Source organism: Ostrea edulis, chromosome 4 (assembly GCF_947568905.1).
Source record: "Ostrea edulis chromosome 4, xbOstEdul1.1, whole genome shotgun sequence".
Lineage (NCBI taxonomy): Eukaryota > Metazoa > Mollusca > Bivalvia > Ostreida > Ostreidae > Ostrea > Ostrea edulis.
Window position 1 is genome coordinate 3,235,995 of NC_079167.1, and position 18,706 is coordinate 3,254,700.

The 18,706-nt window shown below is 35.0% G+C and overlaps 1 protein-coding gene and 1 long non-coding RNA gene across 3 annotated transcripts in view; one reads left to right on the forward strand and one right to left on the reverse strand.

The window, feature by feature from the left end:
- The window catches only part of LOC125669408 (pikachurin-like), a 49,597-nt gene extending 38,541 nt beyond the window's left edge, over nt 1-11,056 (forward strand). Inside the window, exon 26 of the mRNA XM_048903875.2 lies at nt 292-11,056. Within this exon, the coding sequence (XP_048759832.2) occupies nt 292-440 (149 nt within the window). The 3' untranslated portion in view covers nt 441-11,056. The remainder of the gene's footprint in view (nt 1-291) is intronic.
- Nucleotides 9,621-15,268, reverse strand: LOC125670537 (uncharacterized). 2 transcript variants are annotated; one of them, XR_008802154.1, is made up of 3 exons: nt 15,134-15,268; nt 11,189-11,266; nt 9,621-9,732 (listed from the first exon to the last, which is right to left on the reverse strand). It is a non-coding gene; the product is annotated as an uncharacterized LOC125670537 (long non-coding RNA). The 2 variants fall into 2 exon arrangements; XR_007368280.2 differs by having other exon boundaries at nt 11,157-11,266.
- Nucleotides 15,269-18,706: the final 3,438 nt, after the last annotated feature.

Genomic DNA, 18,706 nt, shown 5'->3' on the forward strand with positions numbered 1-18,706 from the left:
CTGTACCCTGTCAACACCTCCCTTTAATTAGGTGGTGTGTGATGATATGTCAGTTGATAGCACGTGCCGATCAAGACATTGTATTGACAGATGGAAATGACCGACCTCTTTAAGAAGTAAAAGTGTGATGAAATGTTTGAAGTGTAAATGATTATGTTAGTTACTAATGATTTATTTACTAAATGTTACATAAAATGCTTCATTATTTGTTTTAGTGCATACGGTACACAGTTTTGTATATTTATTTGTAGTGCTAATATACATGTACAATGTATGATTTGATTATTGTAGGTGGTATGCCAGATGTTTCCTACAATACCAGAGGTATGTACAAGACAGGTTTTGTAGGATGTGTCCAAGATGTAGCATTAGCCAATTATTCACCGCTGAAGCTAACAGAATCAGAAGGACAGGGAGTCAGTCAATGTCAAGGGAACTAGCCAAGACCAGGAAATCGAGACATGTTAATGATACGATATTTCATCATGTATCTTTCATTACCATTCTGTGTGCCATAACAATATTTTAGAGAAATTCTCGTTACACAGCTGTTCTAGCTTTAATTTCTGGTTTAAGGAGGTACTCTACATCGTCATAATGGCCGACTTCCTTTTCAAATATGGATGAATTTAAAAAATTCTCGCCTAGCTGAGTAGCTCAGTAGGTTAGCACTTTGACTGCTGAAATGTAGATCTCGTGTTCGAGTCCAGCAGGGTTTTAAATTTTTCTCAGATTCCTTTCAACTCAATTTTAATTAGATTGGTTTTCAACTAAAACTGTATTTTTTGACTAAATAAAGTAAATTTGAAAGTTTTCAATTTCAAAATATTGTTGTACATATCCTCCACTTTTCATCCATTATACATATCAAATATCTCTGGTGTAGCATGCCTCCTTAAAGTTCATTGTCATTGTTACACATGCAAAATGGTGCTAGATTGATTAAGTTAATCAGTTTTAATGAGCATGTTTTGTTCAGAATTAGTGAATACTGAAACTACTTACTATAGTTAAGGGTATTCCATGTTTTGTATCATCAAGTATATACTCTCATCTTCCTATGCCGTTTTGATCTCATTTACCGGTAGATTCAATATTCTAAAGAATATGATTTTAAAGAGATTAGCTTTTATATAATATTGATTTTTCAAATCCAGATTTCATATATTCCATATTTTTATGCCTTTTATGCTCCCTCCCCCCATAATTGGAGATTTGGGGGTGTATAGTTTTTGGTGTGTTAGTCTGTCTGCCGTAAGTTTTGAATGCATGGTGATTATTTGGGCTCTCATATTTTACAGGTATATTCTTTTTGACAAGACCTTTCTTTGGGCACCAGAATTACTTTGCTGCCATATGTGGGTATCAGTGTTTCACAAACACATCTTTTTTTCATGCCCCCTTTCAAAGAAGTGGGGCATATTTGCTTTGCACCTGTCGGTCAGTATGTGTGTCGGTCGGTTGGTAGACCACATGTTGTCTCCTCAATACCTTGAGAACCACTCACTTCGTCGTAATGATATTTCATTTGTGGGTTGATTATGAGTAGGAGAGGACCACTATTGATTTTCAGGTCAAAAGGTCAAGGGTGAATCTACTCTGGACAATGGAAAATACTGTCCACTCAATATCTTGAGAACCCTTTCTTTGAGAGACATCAAACTTGGGACACTGTTACATCCTAAGGAGTAGATGACCCCTATTGATTTTGAGGTCACATAGTCAAAAGGTCAAACTGGACATCGGAATATAATGTTCGCTCAATATCTGAGAACCTTTTGCTTGACAGACATCAAACTTGGTACACTGGTACATCCTAAGGAATAGATGACACCTATTGATTTTTTTAGGGTCACAAGGTCAAGGGTTAATCCACTCTGGACATAGGAAGATATTGTCTGCTCAATATCTTGAATTGTTTTGGCACTACATGTACTATCAATTAAATGATGCATTTCAATTTTCATGGGGCATATGTTTTTGTTGTGGTTTTTTCTTCTTTGTTTTTTGCTGTCTTTTCATCACACAAGTACAGTGTATTTCCATGGAGGGGAGGAGGACTCCACAAACTTATTCTGTTGTTTGCACATTGTAAACATATGATACTGAGAGAAACACAATAACAACTTCTAATGATACCTGTAAAGTACTTTTAAATAGTACAGGCCTTAATTACATTGGGTCAACATTTTTTGACAATTCATTTGATATTTCAGGACATGCAAACAAATTTCAACCTTTTGTAAACTTGTTCTTATTCTGATCCATGTCACAAAAGATATAAAACTTCGATAAGCAAGCAATTTCAAAGAATGTGACCTCATGCTTTCACACTAAGGCCCTTTCTTTAAGTAATTTATTTTGATATCAATTAAATCAAAGCATTGTTATCAGGAAATATGCATGCCAAATAAAAAGCCTGAAATAAATGTATATGCAAAATTGTGGGCCAGATTAACTCATTTTTCACAAACTGATTGGTTTAATGTTTCAATTTTCATGGAAAGTGGGAACTTTTCAAGCATCGGAGCAATACATTGCCAAAGTAAAAACAAAAAAGGCTAAATTTTATGGGGGTTATACCCAGTAATTCAAATCCTCCACATATAGAACAATCTTAGAGGGTGGCAACTCATCAGTCAAAACCCTGTTGTTGTTTCAGAAAGTGAAGACCATGAATATTTGCCCCCCCCCCCCCCCCTGACAATATTTAAAAAGTTATTTGACATTTTGCAAGGTTAATCACAGATGGGTGAATTTCTTGCTCGTTCAGATCAATGTAGGACAGAAAGTCACAGGACAAAAAGTCACAGACAAAAAGTCATGGACAAAATGACCATGGACAAAAAGTCACAATAAGAAATTTTATGAAAGTAGGACAAAATGTCACAGGACAAAAAGTCACAAGACAAAAAGTCACAGTTTATAAGAAAATAAAAAGTATTGATTTTTTATATATAAATTAAAACATATCTGTTCTTTTTGTAAAGTTTAAGAAAATGTATATGCAAAATTTATATTTTTTATGAGATTTTGATAATAATTATAAAATTGTTATTCCTTTTATCATATTTATTGTAAAATATTTATTTTGATTTTTTTATTGAGATAAAATAAAAATAAGCTTTATGATCGTTTGGTTTAGTATACTACATATGAATGATTGTCAAAACAAAATCTAATGGCAGAATTATGGTTGGCTTCCTTTCACTCCAGATTATTGTCAAAACAAGAAGTAAGTGAACTGTCATATAATAATTGCTATATAAACAAGTCAATGATTTTTCCATTCTTATTATCTAATAATGAACATCTAATAATGAACTGAAAGTGCTAAATGTGGCAAAACAAACACAAATAAGAATGATGACATGTATTCCCTTCTACCTCCCATCCACTGTAAGAATGTCTGGTGTCAGAACAACAGCTTTAGTGAGCATTTTTGTGACCTTTTTGTCCTGTGACGTTTTGTCCTGTGACTTTTTGTCCTACGGATTTTGTGACTTTTTGTCCTGTGACTTTCCGTCCTCATTTCAGTAAATGATAAAGCACCAACAGTGATTACAAATTTTGAGGATTTTGTGAAAGTGACCATAATTGTAATTGTCAGTATGTTTCAGGAACTTAAAGTTGTCTTTCAGTTGATGTATTCTTGCCCATATAATGAGACTAAAACCGAAGCGTCTCTGGGGGGTACTCTGGGGGGTAATGCATGACGATACTCGGGCGGTCTAATGTAATCAGTGCCTGTTAATTGTCATCTGTCTTGCCTAACATTTTCAACTTCTTTTCAGAAATTATTTGCATGACCAATATCAATACAATCTTTAAAGAAAATCTTACTCCGAGGCATCTTACAAATTATGCTTATAATCGAAATAAACAGATCACCAACACATCATGGGAATGTACAAGTAAATTTGTTTTGCTTATAATGAGCATGAAGGTCTTTACCAAAATTGTCAAATTCATGACCCAAGGCCCTGGGATTTAGACTTCTGTGCAGGATTATATGGTTCATATGAAGTTAAATGATTTGAAAATATTCCTCTTTATTCTTAAACATATAGCAGACAAACATTCAGAGTATCATTATAAGCTGTGAAATTCATGACTCTAGGTCAGGGATTCAAGTCATGAATGTACTGAAAATTTCTGTATCGGTACTCCCGAACATTTAACACTCAAATTAGGTGCATAGTTTAGCAAGCAGACCTCTTATCAAATTGTGAATTTTTACCTCTTGGTTTATGCCCTAAACTGAGAAGACACACATATTATATAAATTGTACTACATATGAAAGTGCATTCAAGAGATTTAAAAACAGTTATCTCCGCTAAGTGCAGAAAATCAAATGTTGATATTAGAAAGATGGTCTTATTGCTTATCAGTGAAATGGTTTTAAGAAATTGTCACCCGGAGGTGGGGTGGGGTGGGCAAGGTCATCGTAGCATAGTCAAAGTTTTAGATCATTGGTAATGTGGTGAAAGGTCTGGAAAATGGTTATATAGGGACTGGGTGGATGGAGTTATGGATTGCAAAACAATTTGAAAGATTAGAAAGGTGCAGATCATTGGAAAGGTGTTAAAGTTAGTATATTGTCCAGTCATTTCCAATCTAATTAAAATCAGATCCTAGGATACGCTCACAATACACAAAGTATATGGCGCGGATCTAAGAAGTCTGATTTTAATTAGATTGAGTCATTTCATGACTACATAAAGTCCTTGATTGCAGAATACATTAGTGGTATTGCCGTTTTAGACTGAACAAGCACTGTAAAGTCACACATTTCTAATGCTAATTCTAGTGCAACCCAGGCACCAAACTTTTTATGTAAATGTGTATTATTTAAATAAGGATTTATTTCACCTTGCAGACTTACTGTACTTTACAGATTGAAGGTAAATTAGAGTGTAGAGTTGGGTCAAGAAGTAGAAACAATGTACACTCCTTGGCCAAATTAAGTTTCCAAAGAAAAAAAGCACATGTGTTTCGTACAAAATGAAACTACATGCATTTCAAATTATTGTTTGTTCACCAATTTTGATGATATAAGCACCATATCACTGGATTTTCTCAGATTAGTGTTAATAAAATTTTATTTACAACATGCTTTCAGATGAAACAATTAGATTTTTATTCAAAGAAATAAATGTGTGAAATAGAAGAGGAAAATATTACATTTGAACTTTTGTCATACTACTGTAAGATATGTAGACATATGTATGTCCTGTAGTATGCTATCATGGTTGTTCACCTTCAAATTTAAAGAGGAAATGAGATTGTGTATATACTATATACATTAGTATTTTCAAAACTAATCAATTACACTGCTTTTTTATGGCAGTAAAGAAAGTATATTATATATAACCAAATTAAAGATGGAGGAAGTGAAAACAGACCTGTATCCAATTTTTTTTTTTACATTTACAGATAAGTTGCATTTACAAAATCTAGTAAAAATGCTGTGTAGCAATCTACATTGCTCTATCATGGTCTTCATAAATCAACATATTGATCGTAGATATGATTTAACTTTCATCCATATTGTGTAATAAATGACAGAGGATGTAATGTACTTTTATAGTCTTATCTTCCTGATCTAGTTTGATTATGTATTGACCTTGTACTTAGCCAGATCTCTACGGAGTTCAAATTCTTAAGATCATCGTAGACTAGTCACTGAGTATGTGTTGTTCTTTTACTCACTGGAACTTTTTGGGACACATCTTGAAAATTTCTCAAAATTGGCATGTTCTGCAATATTTTTGAATTTGCCAATTTTTGTTATGCACAGCAGAACATCACATTTTTAAATTATCATTGTCATCAAGTTTAGGTCATTTGACCTGTGACAAATTATGTCTCCCCTTTACCAGGGGTAGAAGTGTAAGAGTGAGTTTGCATTTCAGCTTGATTAATCCGTCCTTGACCTACTTTAGGGCTATAAGTAGGTCACACAGTTTTCTGGACCTTTTTAACTCACCTGAGCTGAAAGCTCAAGTGAGCTTTTCTGATCGCCTGTTGTCCGTCGTCTGTCTGTAAACTTTTTACATTTTTTACTTCTTCTCCAGAACCACTGGGCCAATTTCAACCAAACTTGGCCAACAGCATCCTTGGGTGAAAGGCTTTCAAGTCTGTCAAATGAAGGGCCATGCTCCCTTCAAAGGGGAGATAATCACAAAAATAGGGTGGGGTCATTTAAAAATCTTCTCAAGAACCACTGGACCAAAAGAGCTGAAATTTACATGAAAGCTTCCTTACATAGTGCAGATTAAAGTTTGTTATAATCATGGCCCCCGGAGGTTGGATGGGACCACAATAGGGGATCAAAGTTTTACATACAAATATATAGGTAAAATTCTTTAAAAATATTCTCCTTGAAAACTACTGAGCCAGAAAAGCTGAGATTTACATGAAAGCTTCCTGACATAGTGCAGAATCAAGTTTGTTAAAAGCATGGCCCCTGGGGGTAAGATGAGGCAACAATAGGGGATCAAAGTTTTACATATAGGGAAAATCTTGAAAAATCTTTTGAAGAACCACTGAACCAGAAAAGCCGAGATTTACATGAAAGCTTCCTTACATAGTGCAGATTCAAGTTTGTTAAACTCATGACCCCTAGGGCTTGGATGGGGCCACAATAGGGGATCAAAGTTTTACATAACTAATAAATAAAAAAAATCTTTTCAAAATTTTCTCCTTAAGAACCATTGGGCCAAAGAAATTTACATTTGCACGAAAGCTTCCTGACATAGTGCAGATTCACATTTGTAAAAATCATGGTATATTGGGAAAATCATCAAAAATCTTCTGAAAAAATCACTTGGCCAGAAAAGAATACATTTACATGAAAGCTTCCTGACATAGTGCAGATTCAATTTTGTAAAAATCATGATCCCCAGGAGTAGGTAGGGATCAAAGTTTTACATGCGAATATATAGGAAAAATCTTTAAATATGAGCCACGGTGAGTCAGGTGAGTGATGTGGCCCTTGGGCCTCTTGTTTTGTTATAGATACAGATATTGGTGTGAAATTTACACATAAGCTTCCTCTCAGAGGAATACAAGTTCAGTTTGCATTTCAGCTGGATTGGCCCGTCCGTCTGACCTACATTAGGACTAAAAGTAGGTCAAACATTTTTCTGGGCTTTTTTCATTAAGAGTACATATATTGCCCTGAAATTTTGTCACAGGCTTCCTCTTGGAGGAATACAAGTTCAGTTTGCATTTCAGCTGGATTGGTGACACATTTTTGGGCTAAAAATTAGTCAAACAGTTTTCCGGGCTTTTTTTCATTATGAATATAGATATTGCACTGAAATTTAGCGACAGGCTTCCTCTTGGAGGAATACAAGTTCAGTTTGCATTTCAGCTGGATTGGTCCATCCTTGACCTACTTTTGGGCTAAAAATAGGTCTAACAGATTTCGGACTTTTTTTTCATTATGGATACAGATATTACCCTGATATTTAGTCAAAGGCTTCCTCTCGGAGGAATACAAGTTCAGTTAACATTTCAGCTGGATTGGTGTACTATGACTTACTTTAGGGGTAGAAGTAGGTCAAACAGTTTTCCAGATTTTTTTTTCAGTATGGTCATAGGTTTTGCTCTGAAATTTTGTTACAACCTCCCTCTCAGAGAAATACATATAGTCAGCTCATATTTCAAACATTTCAACTTAATTGGTGCACCACAACCTATTTTAGGGCTAAAAGTAGATCAAATGGTTTCCTGGAATTTTTATCATCATAGATATTGCACTTCAGACATTTTGTCACAACCTCACTTAGAGAAATACATAATCAGTTCACATGTCAGATGGATTGGTGCACCATGACCCACTTTAAGGCTTTTCTATTCAGAACGTGTGTTGTATCAATTCAGAATGCACAATATGCTTCCAGGTTGAATTTATCTGTCCAACGGGCGTATATAGTACCGTTTGCGGTACTCTTGTTAGCATGTGTGTTCCTTGTGGGAGAGCCAGTTCAAATATACAATGGTTCTATCTGCAAGTGACACATTTTCCTTGGAACTACACTGGGTAGCTTGTAATGATATGTTTCAACTTTAAATGAACAAAGAAAAATTGGGAATGAAGAATTGATTTTTGCCCTAGGGGTAGAGATTATCATTCTATTAAAGAGCACAAAGCCTTTAAAATACCGTCTCCGCTATTGTACATCTAAGTGCATGATTAAAATGACTTCTGAGGGATAGACAAAGTTTATAGATATTTAAGGACACACGATTCATACAAAAAATGGATGCATGGATTGATATTTTTTTGGCTGAGTTTGGTTATAATCAGTACAAATATAAAATTCCTTTAAAAAAAAACTAAGGTACTTGTAAAGTTTCAATGATATTCAAAAGTTGCAATATATTACTCCTCCTTATATAGCTTTATACACATTTTTCCCACTGTTTTAAAAATCATGGAGATAAATTACAATCCATGTGGTAAATTGTATTCATTTTATTTATAGAAGCATAAATTTAGTGTTCATTTTCATCATTTTTGTAAAAAAAAATGTTTGTAGCAAGTGTCATTAAATTCATTAAATATGTATTAATTCCACACTAAATTAATGTTCTCTACTACCAAAACTATGGCCAACAAATTTCTGTTCGTAACACTCAGAAGCTTTGGGTATACATAGATTTATTATGTCTGCATCTGTCTGTCACAAACTAAATTCAATGTGGAAAAACAGCAGGGGATTAGACTTAACACCAAGGTTGTGTCCATGTCATGACCCAGGTAAGCAATTAAAGGTCAAGGCCATGGTGGAAAATGTAAGAATTTTTGTCTGTGCAAGAAATGCCTTATCGAGGAAACATAGCGCATGTGAATAAGTTATTTATATAAGAAGGATATGTCTTTTACCTAACCCAAGGTAATTTGGACAAGTTTAAATTACGGTACCTGCAGTTATTGTATGAAATTCTTGTTTCATGCAGGACTAGTAAACAAATGGAAGTTCAAATGTACATTGTGACAAAAAATGAACAACAAGGATGCAGTTTGTGAAAACCATCATCTGTCCAATGATGAGCCTTAAGTTGAAGGCCACAATATGGTTCAATCTTATATTTGTAGGGTTTTGATATCTGTGTAAAAGCAATATGTGTCTCATGTTTCAAATGAGGGGATGGGGTGGAGACAACATTAGTAACGTGAAAATTTATCCAATCTTTGTTGGAAATTGTGCATTCTTATCACTCAAGTGAAATACACATGCTTTGCACACACATCCATTTTATACTATACCTTCTGCCTATAATGTGAAATTTATAATCCCGGACATGCTAACTCTCCAGATTTGTCTGTACACCCCTAAAATTACGATCTTTGATTTGGATGAAAAATCCTCCAAATTAAATATCATTTCTTTTATTAAAGTCATTTAAAACACTTAAACAATTCACTGCTGTTAAGTACATTGCATCAAGTACTTTGTTGTTTTTTAAATAATTTTATTAGTATTAAAGCATGTATTGTATATGTGATAATTTATTTGATTATGTAAAAAAAAAAAGTCTTCTGCATGATTGTTATAGTTTACTGATAAGTGAGTAGAAAACTACTGAATGTAACTGACTTGGGTGGGCAGGCCTGTGTCTTCTCCACAAGCAAGTCCACATGGCCCAGTAGTAGTACAGTCTGCACTGGTGTTGGTACATGTAATGTAGAATTCCTGCAAGGGGCCTCAAGAGCGACCCTGTTACTCAGAAAGAAAATAGTATTTGAGGATTTAGTCTGATAATCATCAATAATGGGATAAATTAGAACATGGTAAGTTTCCGTAATACACCTATAGACCTAAATATTTAATTGGTGTTTGAAATAGTCAATTCAATACAATGGTACATATATTGTGAAATATCCGGCTGTGATCGTGAATGCATATTTTCAGTCTGGGATGTAGATCATTTTGATTCTGTTCAATATACATGAACAATGTACTTAAATTACTTTAAAATTCAGTAATCTTTTATTTCTAATATATGAACTTAGCATATATATGTGGAAGTGACATTTCAAATACATGAGCTCAGTAGCATAATTATGTGGAAGTGACATTTCTTGCATGAAAAAATGAAATCACAAATCCCAACCCTGTGAAACAAATGTTTGATTTTTGAGTCAACAAACATGAGGTTCTTTAAATTGTGATATCTTTGCAGAAAGGTGATACTAGGTAATAGCAAGTATTTTGAAATTAGAACACACATATTTGACTTATTAAATCCCCCTCTCTAATCTTGCTTTGATCTGCATCATTTCACAGAATGTTCTAATTCTTGTTTTCTGTGTTATATATAGGTATTGATTCAGTCCTTACAGGAATTCTTATCTTCCCATGTCCTAATACTTCACCCTTTGATTTACTTCCAAACTAATCACATAAGGAAACCCTTTGGAACTTTTTTTGAATGAGTCATTGAAATGGAAATTTTTTCATAACTGCCTGGAGTGTAAAATTTGTGACATCCAGTCATTGAATATATATCTTTATGAAAACAATTTTATTCTGCTTACTACAGTAATTATGATACCTCGTCTACTTAACAGAATGTTATGTTGTTATGTATCAAAACGGCTACATTCATGATTCACTATTGGTTCAAGTAAAGGTTATTCACCGAGACAATAATTAACAAAAACATGCTATAGATTTCAAGAAGGCCATTCAGGTGTATTTAATCAATATTGAACCTAACCAGTAAGGCCTTTGTGATATTGATTTGGTTGTGATCATTCACATATCAACATTTTGTTTTCATCTTACACATGTATATTGACTTTCTGTGGAGAAATTTAGAAAATAACTAACTTTTTGAATGTCCATATTTTCAAAAGGATTTGTGAAATTCTTATTAAGGTGTACAATTCATGTGTATATTTTTGTTATTTATGTATAAATGTATACATTTTTTTGTGTGCAGTTTTTTAAGATTCATAAATTAATATATTGATTTATGTATATTGCTTATGTATTTATTATTTCAATGATAATGAATAAACAATATTTCTCCGTGATATATTATTGTAACTACCTTACTCATTTTGAATCACTCAGGGAATTATTGTGATTTGTCCTCCATTGACATGCATCATGCATTTAAATTTAAACATTTTCACCTTCTTCAAGTATTCATCTAATCAAGTTTTACCAAATTTGATATATAGCATTTATAGGGTAGGACATCATGATCCCTGGCCCATTTGGTTGCTGAAAGTGGGACCAAAACCTGAAAAATTATAAAATCTTTAAAAATTTATCTTAGCAGACAAAAGAGCCACATTGAATGTATAATGATAATGAAATTCATGGCCCCTGGGACGTATAGGTACTAGTTTGTGGCTCATGTAGTAAAGGGGCATATTTTATTACCTCACAATGAATTGTGAGAGGGGATTTAGTAATGGAACTGTTCCTGTGTGGGGGAGTGGTGTGTGTAACACTGAGCTTGCATACACTCTACAGGACATATGTTTTGTTTGATTGTGTAATACGAAGCGAGAAAATGCAACAGACCAGACTGGGATTCGAACCCGGGCCCCCTGAATGCTTTACCAACTGAGCTATCTGGCCACCAGTGATTGAACCCGTCTGACTGCTACATTCCTCCCTCCCTAAATGTCTTCTCACTCTGAAGACACAAGCCAGATTCTTATTGCCTCTGGCAGGACTTTCACCAGCAAGTCCAGAGGTGGTCACTGGCACCAAATGTAGCAAGAAAGGAGAAAATGCAACGGGCCAGTCCAGGATTCGAACTCGGGCCCCCTGAATTCTCTTGTCAGGTGCTCTACCAAATGAGCTATCTTGCCATCGGTGATTGAACTGCTAGATTTGATTTGATACTTCGCATGTAGCTTTGTTTAGAGAGGAATGACCCTATCAATTTTAGGGTCTCAAGATCACTACGGGACTTCATAAGAATTTGTAGACAAGCCACATTTTTTGCTAGACTGATTTGATACATGTACTTCACATGTAGCTTTGCTATTTAGAGAGGAAGAACCTATTTATTTTGGGGTCCAGAGGTCAAGGTTACTACAGAACTTCATATAAAACACATTTATTGTTTGCCTACATTGTGAGAGGATGCCTCGCTTAGCTGAGTTCTTATTTCTTTAAAAATTTCTGGACTCTTGGACATCAAACAACAAAACTGAAAGCATAACTGAAATTGTTTTTATGGCTCCTATGTTACTGGTGCTAAGGTGGGGCTGTCTGGCTCCATTATTTCTTTGTAAAGCATCCAGAATATCTAATGCAGAAAGTGAGTGCATATTCATGTTGAGCATAGTTACCCCTACCAAAATTGTGAAATTCCATGCCCCTGAGTCAGGGGTACAGGTCCAAGGGCATGAATATGTTGGTTCATGCAGTGAAAATTTTACTCCCAATCATCTAGCACATAAATTGAATGCATAGTTGGAGCTTCTACTTTAATTATGAAATTCAAAGATTTTTAATGATAGACAGTATTTCATGCTCTTGGATTGAATTGAATAAGCCAACAAACTTAAGGTCATTAGTAAATGTAGTGTGAATATCTCTTCTATGCCATTTTTAAGAGACTATAGAACCCCATCTTTGGATTTAAAACATAGATTATAATCAAATACTGTAGTGTGTTCAGACCTCAAACTATGGTCATTTAGCCAAGATCAAGGGTTTTCTATGAAAAAAAGTTGGTAATTTTTTATTTATTTGCAAACAAAACATCTTTTTTAATAACATCACACAAAAAATACATGTATATGAAATGAATGAGAACTTGTATCACTCTTTCGATGGTGAAATCATGCTTCATACTAGCTTGGTGCTTAAAGGAGCCATTACTAAAATTTTAGTGTAATGAGCCACTTTAAAAATCAATAACTATCCTATGCGGATATCCTCAGTAGCTTAACGTCCATATTGAACATGCTATAATACACCAATTAATTGCACCGATTATGAGGTGTAAACTTATGGGTGGACAACAATGTAGACAAATCAAGCACACCCCTTTACTGCTGCTGAATATTACAATTTAGCTTATTCAAAACAAGAAAATTATCATAGCTTTTGTAGCCCCTAGGGCTAGTGATACATTTAATTAACTAATACTCAGATGACTGATAAGGCCTGTGGACCTCTTGTTTTTATATATTCCCATGTAAAACTTTTACCCCTCTTGTGGCCCCACCCTACCTCCTGGAAGAACGAGTCTGCACTATCTGAGAATGATTGCTTACTACATCACTCCGTTGTTTGTAAGGTTTTCAAATTTCCTCCAATATACTTCGAATCTGTATTGAGGCCCAAACCTTCCCATGGAGAATTGATTTTGATCAAACTTGAATCTTCACTACCTGGAGATGCTTGCATATTGATATTACTAATTCTCGTCCTGCTGCTCTGGAGAGTGAGATTTTTAAAGATTTACTCCTCTGATACTGTTATTAAGGCTCCATCAGGCATCTAAAACAATCCAACCCTAGCCATGATTTGAAGGGACTTGAATCTGAATCTACAGTAACTGAGGATGCTTGCAGTAACATGACTTGCCCCGTTGTTCTTTGAGACTCCATGAAGAATGTTTCCCCAATCTGATTAAAATCAGATACTTTGATCCGCCCACGTAGATCGCTACACTAGGCTAATGAGCGGATCAAAGGATCTGATTTTAATCAGACTTATAATATTCCCCATACACGTATATTACCAGGTAAAATTGTCAGTGGCGGATCTAGAGGGGGGTTGCACCCCCCCCCCTCCCTTGGATTCGCTAAAAAGAGAGAGAGAATGACTATAGAGTTATTAAAATCCTAGGCGATGGAAATTGTTTATACAATTGTGCGTCAACATTTCTATCAGGTGATGATAATTCATATCTTTTATATTGTTTGTATCTGTAATACTACATTTTATTTTTTTAAAAATGAATTGCCGGGAGTTAATCGGAATGCATTTTAAAACGGGGTTCGTTTTAAAATCAAGAGTGACAGATCTACGTCTGATAATCGTACAATAACATTAATCCAAATTTGAATTTAGAAATACAAATTGATAGTATAGCATTCCTGTTAAGTTGTCGTTAAACTATGTTAAGTACGTTAAAACAACTCATTTCAGTGGCGGATTTAAGGAGGGAGGAGGGGCGCAGTCGGCGCCCCCCCCCCCCTAAAATTTTCAAATTTAAGGTAAATCGTGGTATCTTGTTTACACAAATGTACTAAACGATAAAAGAAGCAATAATTTCTTCCACTCCCGGACAAGTGAATGACAAAATCTTTTTGATTTATTCATTGGGAGAACTTAATTTTCTCCAAAAACCCTTCAAATTTGTTTCATTTTACTAATTTCACCTTATTAATTAAGAATGATAAAAAATAGTAAAAATGACTTAAATAGGAGACATAGTTTAAGCCCTATAAAATCTGTAAAATCCAGGAGCTTCCGGGAGGCTTCGCCCCCTAGGTCCCCACCAGGGCTTCGCCTTGGACCCACTGGGAGCCTCAAGGCGGCCCCAAACCCCTGCCTCATAAAGTGGCGGCCCCCATAACCGCAATTCCTGGATCTGCCCCTGCATTTCCTCTTCAACCCAACCCCCCAACCCCCAATGAAAAATTTCTAGATCCGCGCCTGAATGTTATCCCCTTTTGAGGCCCCACCCCACCCTTCTGGGCAAACTGAAATCTGCTTACTTGACTGAGGTCATGGCCAAACGGTCCCATGTTACAGTGTAAAACTTATACGGTACCAATTTTGATGCACCAGATGCGCATTTCGACAAATAATGTCTCTTCAGTGATGCTCAACCGAAATGTTTGAAATCCGAAATAACTATGAAGTTTTAGAGCTAAATATAGCCAAAAACAGCCTGCCAAAAGAGTGGAGCCAAATTCGTCCAAGGTAATTAAATAGCCTAGGCAGGTATAGTATTAACCTTGCTCCTTATAAAATGGATACAACACACTGGTTATTGCACGACAGCCAGCCGTACTTACAGGACGCCGCCATCTATTTTATATTTGTACAAATGACAAGCTAAGAAAAATTTTAACTCGACAACATACATGTAATATTGTCCCGCAAAAAATAAAGATAAAATGATATTTACCAATGAAAAACTCTGGAAAACCTATATGTCCGTTGCCAAATGCCACTAGATGTAGGAAATTTATGAACGAGCCTCATAAAATACCAATGATACAAACATTATATACATTAAAATGTGGAAGTTTGTTTAACCCGTGTAGGACAGCAGCTAGAAATGAATAATTCAACAAAACCTGCTGTTAAAAACCCCTTACTAAGCATTTCTATTGGTCAAAACCTGAACACCATTCACGGATCATGCCCCCATACACGCTATATACCATTTTGAATACATGCAGTGAATACAACATTTTCCCGAAACGCGGTAATATTTAATTTTTATAGTGTACGTATTGGTTTTAAAATTCTATTGGCTGGTTATTAGTATTCATTGTGGCTTGGTCGGGAATTTCGGGTTTATTTGTTTGTTTTGTTCTGGTTTTGGGTTTTTTGTTGTTTTGACTGTTTCATACAGCACTTTTACCTGCAAGTAAATACATCTATGTACAATAACTTAGTTATAAATTAACTAGGAAGAATCGTTTTAGAACACTAAAGCTGATGTCTCCCCTTCAATTCCCATAGTTGTTTTTTTTTTAAAACATTGTTAGAGGTGCTTGTATCCTTGCACTGGCTTCCAATTGATTCCCGTGTTGAATACAAGATTTTATTACACACATACAAGGCACTTAACGGATTGGCACCGGCCTATATCAGCGACCTCATCACTGTGTACGAACCAAAAACGATCTCTGCGTTCATGCAATTCACGATTGCTAGAAAAAAAACCGCGTTTGTACAAAGACCAATGGAGATCGAAGGTTTCATGTAACTGCTGTCACACTATGGAGCAGTTTACCGATAGACATCCGTTCGTGTGGCACTGTCAAAAGTTTTAAGACAAACCTCAAAACATATCTTTTTAGGAAATCTTATAACCATATTTTGTAATATATTCTTTTTTAAAGTAAAGGCTGGTTTGTCGCATGAACTCGTAATGTTTAAATTGTTTTATTTTATTTGTTATATTTTATGCTCTGATTAATCTTATCATGTTTTACATTTTACATTGTTAAAGCGCTTAAAGTAATTACAAATTATATAATGCGCTATATAAATGCCGCACATTATTATTATTATTCATTATTATTATTTTTAAAGTAGAAAATTAGAGTAACAGTCATCTATATATATATATATATATATGTGCTTCAACCAAGGAACAGTGTTGTGAACATATGATAGTAAATTAAACATACCAAATATCAAAGGCCTATATATGTCAAAAGACAAAAAAAGTTATGGTTGGGACAACAAAAATGCCCCAAAAATTCTGATATTTGAACTTTACAATTAAGGTCAAGGTCACCAAAAATAACACGCAATACACTGTCTCATCACGTTATACCAACAGGCCTTGTCCCAAAATTCTATTGTTTGACCTTTACATAAAGTCACAAGTCATAAAAAATGGCACACGGCACATTGTCTTATGGTATACCTACATACGAAATATCAAAGACATATGTCAAAAGACAAAAAAGTTATGGCCCCGGACATTAAAAAGTGCCCCCAAAATTTCTTAATCACCTGCCTTAGGTAGGCATGGCCCTTCTTGACAAGATGAGGTCAAATTTCCCCTACTGGTTTTTGAGAAAAAGGTTAAAACTTGACAACAGACAGATGGATGGATGAATGACACGAAAAACAAACTTGGTCAAAAGCCCAACAGATTGTTCTCCACTGCTAAATAGTGCCATTTGTGATGTAGTCAATGAATCTGTACATCCCATGACGTAATAATTAACCATGATGTCACAATAGAGACTTGCAATGCCATGACGTCACAACAGAAACTTCGCAACGCCGAAAGTTAAAAACACACACACACACAAGATGCAGCTCATGCGATTATTGAGATTATCTGGTAAATGTCTTGGACTTGGGGCTCTGTGTCACCTTTCTAACCTCCAGGTCAAAGCTACCATATGTGAATTGTTCAAGGATGTCGCCATAACTCTGGAACCTGCGTCATTTTGGTTCGCTAGCCTAGCATTGTATGTGTTTTATTTAATTCTGAATTACACATTCCTGCGGCGATTTTTGCAGATCGTACTTGGAGAGAAGACCAGACCTACTCCACAACAGTCAAGATCCAAATATCTGAAGGGCAGTTGGCTGAAGAAGAAAACCCGTAGCGGCCGCATTTATGGCTAGTTTTTGTGATGTTACGCTGTCAAAAAAATTACAACCAACAGAAAACCTCCCAGCCGTTGTAGTGGCACTTCATTAGATATTATTGTAAATGTAACTGTGGAAAAATTTTAATTTATTTACAATTAAATTGCAGTATGGTTTTCATATATTTTTGTTCTTTTCTTTTTTTTTTTTTAGGGGGGGGGGTAATTTAAATTTGTCCATTAGAAGATGGGCTTATATATATATATATATATATATATATATATATATATATATATGAAGAGGCAAAAGGTTACAAACTTAAAAAAAGAATAGATAAACAAGATTTACAAATCTGTTATAGTATAGAATTCAATTATAGAGGATGATACTTACAGTTTTTCGAATCGGACCCCATACCCATGCAGGGCGGATCCAGGAATTACGGTTACGGGGGGCGCCACTTTATGAGGCAGTAGGTTCAGGACGAAGCCCTGGTGGGGGTCCAGGGGGAGAAGCCCCCGGAGGCTCCAGGACACCTATTCACAAACTATCTTACGACTAAGATCAAAATTTACAAACACTAATTTCCTTATTTTTCATCTCTTGTAGACTTTCTTAATTAATATGTAAAGTACATTCATGGTTTATAAAACTTCAATACATACTAATGACATTGTGATCGGTATTTGATTATCAGACAGAGTTATTTTTTTTTCATCTTAGTCGTAAGATCTTTTGTGAATAAGGGCCCTGGACTTTACCGATTTGATGGCGCTTGAAATATTTCTCCTATTTAGTCATTTGTACTATTTTCTATCATTTTAATAAGGTGAAATTAATAAAATGACCCACATTTTAAGGTTTTTTTTAAAAATCAAGTTCTCCCAATAAAGTAATTAAGGAAATCAAAAGATTTTGTCATTCATTTCTCCAGGAGTGGAAGAAATTATTGCTTCTTTTATCGTTTAGTACATTTTCCGAAACAAGATACCGCGATTTACCTTAAATTTGAAAATTGGGGGGGGGGGGGGGGGGGGGCGCGGCTGCGCCCCCTCTAAATCCGCCACTAATACCATCCTTAGACAATAATATCAACAGGTCTGTGTGAAAGGTCGATATATAAATGTTATACAGGTAAAATATGTAGACGTCTGATATAGATCGGTGTATAGAAAAGCGCGTGCTTTATTATGTTATAGCAAACTTGGTAATAACATGCAAAAAATAAAGTAATCAGAAACAATGATAAGATATCAGTAGTGTCATTTTTTAATTTGATAGAACATACAACACATATATACCCTTTCCCAGATCACACAATATCTTACTCTTTGTTTCTGGTTATCTTCATTTTTTAAATCTATTGCTGTGAATAAACATATAGTAAACCGTACCATTTGCTTGTGCCACTGAT